This window comes from Geospiza fortis, unplaced genomic scaffold (genome assembly GCF_000277835.1).
Source record: "Geospiza fortis unplaced genomic scaffold, GeoFor_1.0 scaffold8, whole genome shotgun sequence".
In the NCBI taxonomy this organism is placed as follows: Eukaryota; Metazoa; Chordata; class Aves; order Passeriformes; family Thraupidae; genus Geospiza; species Geospiza fortis.
In genome coordinates, this window is record NW_005054414.1 from 1,572,880 (window position 1) to 1,575,207 (window position 2,328).

The window sequence follows — 2,328 nt, forward strand, 5'->3', positions numbered from 1 at the left end:
ACCAAAGGTGACGGGCGGGGGACGCTGAGGGGCCGCGCTGGGATGCGGGGGGGATGCGGGATACCCCTCCGGAGCGCGGGGAGCCGGGGATGCCCCCCGGGAGCCGCCGCACCGCTGGAAAGGCGCCGGGCTGGCAGAGGAGAGACCGCCCGGAGAGGGGGCCCTCCTGAGGGGACAGCTCGGCCCGGCACTGCCCGAACAGCCGGACGCAGGGCAGCGGCAGGGCCTGTGTGCTTCCACAGCCCTGGAGGGGACAGCAGCAAAAGGCGACTAAACAGCTGTGGCTGTGGCATAAGGCTGCATATTTCTCAGGAAAAGTTTTGGGCTTTTCTTATTTCACTTTTCCGTGCCGTGTTTAGGTACTTATTGTCCACCGTCATCTTCCCCATGCTCGTTTCTTTCTCTTTGGATCACTTTAAGTTCGGGATGATGTAACTAACATTTACAGTAACTCAGAGTTCTTGTTAGATGATAAGCCTTGTGAAGATAAGCTAAATGTTTCTGGTCCCAGCCTGGTCTCCACAGAGAGCTACATTTGTTTTAAACAGCTTTGCATGTCCTGGGCTCTACTCCCCTGTCAGCTGGTTCTTATTTGTTATTTTGGGTTTGTTTTGTTATTTGTTTTGTTTTTTAATTCCTTGCATTCATTTTTTCAGGTCTGTTCTCAAACATCTGGCTGTGGCGTGCTGTTGCTGGAGTCCTTACTGCTGCTGTCATTTTGATTTCATGTATCCAGTTTGGTAAGTAAGGAATTTTAAAAGAAAATATAATTAGCAATAGAAATTAGCGGGGTTTGGGTTCCATACTGAGAGGGTGCTGAGGCCCTGGCACAGGCTGCCCAGAGAAGCTGTGGCTGCCCCATCCCTGAAGTGTCCATGGCCAGGCTGGATGGGGCTTGGAACAACCTGATCTCATGGAATCTGTCCCTGCCAGTGCCAGGGGGTGGAACAAAATGATCTTTGAAGTCCCTCTCAACCCAAGCCGTTCTGTGATCCTGTGTGAATCTGTGATTTCTGTTTGAAATTGTGGGCCAGTGCAGGAGCAGCTCCACATGCTTCAATGGGGCTAGGCAGGGCTCAGTTTAGTCTTAGTTTACTTTTGGTATCAAGTTTGTCACATCACTCTTGGTCTTAATCCAAGTTCAAGAAAACCAATAACAACAGGAAGATTGTCCTACCAATCTGCAGTCTGAAAATGCCACTACAATAAACAAAATTATTAATTCAACTGTGAGGAAGCAACACATGCAAAAACTGGAGTTGTTGGAATTTTTAAGCTGTAGAAGAGTTCTTGGGTGATTCTTTATGATCACCTTCTCAGCTACTTCTACCAATGTGTCCCTGGCCATCCTTTTAAGGATATGTCAAGAGACAGAAGGGTGCAGGATCCAGAATGTATCATTAGTTTACAATAATTATTTCAGCTGGGCAGAAGTAACAATGCTGTGGCTAGACTGGGATTATTTTAGATGATGTAGTCAGAAAGTAAAACCATTCCCAGCTGGAAGAAATGGGTAGATTGTTTTTTGTCTTTTCCCAGTAAAGCCTTCTCTGGCCAAAGCGTTTCCAGTGTGTCCTCCCCTGGAGCTGTGTCCATCAGGCTGGCTGTACTTCCAGAGGAAGTGTTACTTCCTTTCAGAGAGTGAGGCTGCCTGGAACTCCAGCCAGAGCCAGTGCTCTTCCCACAACGCTTCCCTGCTGGTCATTGAGAATCACCAGGAGCTGGTAAGGGAACCACAGGGGGATCCTGGTTTCCCCCAGTTCTCTTCCAGGGAACTGCTTCTGCATCCTCCTCAGCTGAACAGTTAGGAAGCTGATGTAAGACCACAATGAGTCACAGCCTGCAGAAGACTTCGTGCCTCTTCTCCCTGAAAACAGGAAACATCAGTTTGAGCAGTTGATGGTTTAGAAAACCTTTGAGTACTTCTCTGAATTAAATTTGGTGCTGCTCACAGCTGTAAATTGTCATATTGAGGGTATCTATCAGGGTAAACACTGTTGCATCTTATTTATCTTTAATTAAACAATTGTTTTCTCACATTGAGGTAGGTTAATGACACACAAGTTGGTAAATATGTTAATTGTGACCTTTGGAGTTAGGAGATAGTTACCCAAACTGCAGCTTGGAGCATTTTTTTCTATATTATACCACAGTATTAGGAAAGATTCCACCCTGAACAAAGGCCTAGGAGAATATATTCTTCTGTATCTGTTCCAGACCTTGATAACAGACCTTGATATTTTAGAATAGCCTCTGTCTAGGTCAGTCAACCCTATCCCAGTCACCAGTCTCTGTATATTTAGGTTTTAATTTTGTTTCTTCAGCAGG

General features: G+C 46.5%; 1 protein-coding gene across 1 annotated transcript in view; it reads left to right on the forward strand.

The window, feature by feature from the left end:
- LOC115948480 (C-type lectin domain family 2 member L-like) overlaps window positions 1-2,328 on the forward strand; it is an 11,461-nt gene that overhangs the window by 5,815 nt on the left and 3,318 nt on the right. The window contains exons 2-3 of the mRNA XM_031061442.1: window positions 657-740; window positions 1,540-1,724. Of these exons, the coding sequence (XP_030917302.1) occupies window positions 657-740; window positions 1,540-1,724 (269 nt within the window). The remainder of the gene's footprint in view (window positions 1-656; window positions 741-1,539; window positions 1,725-2,328) is intronic.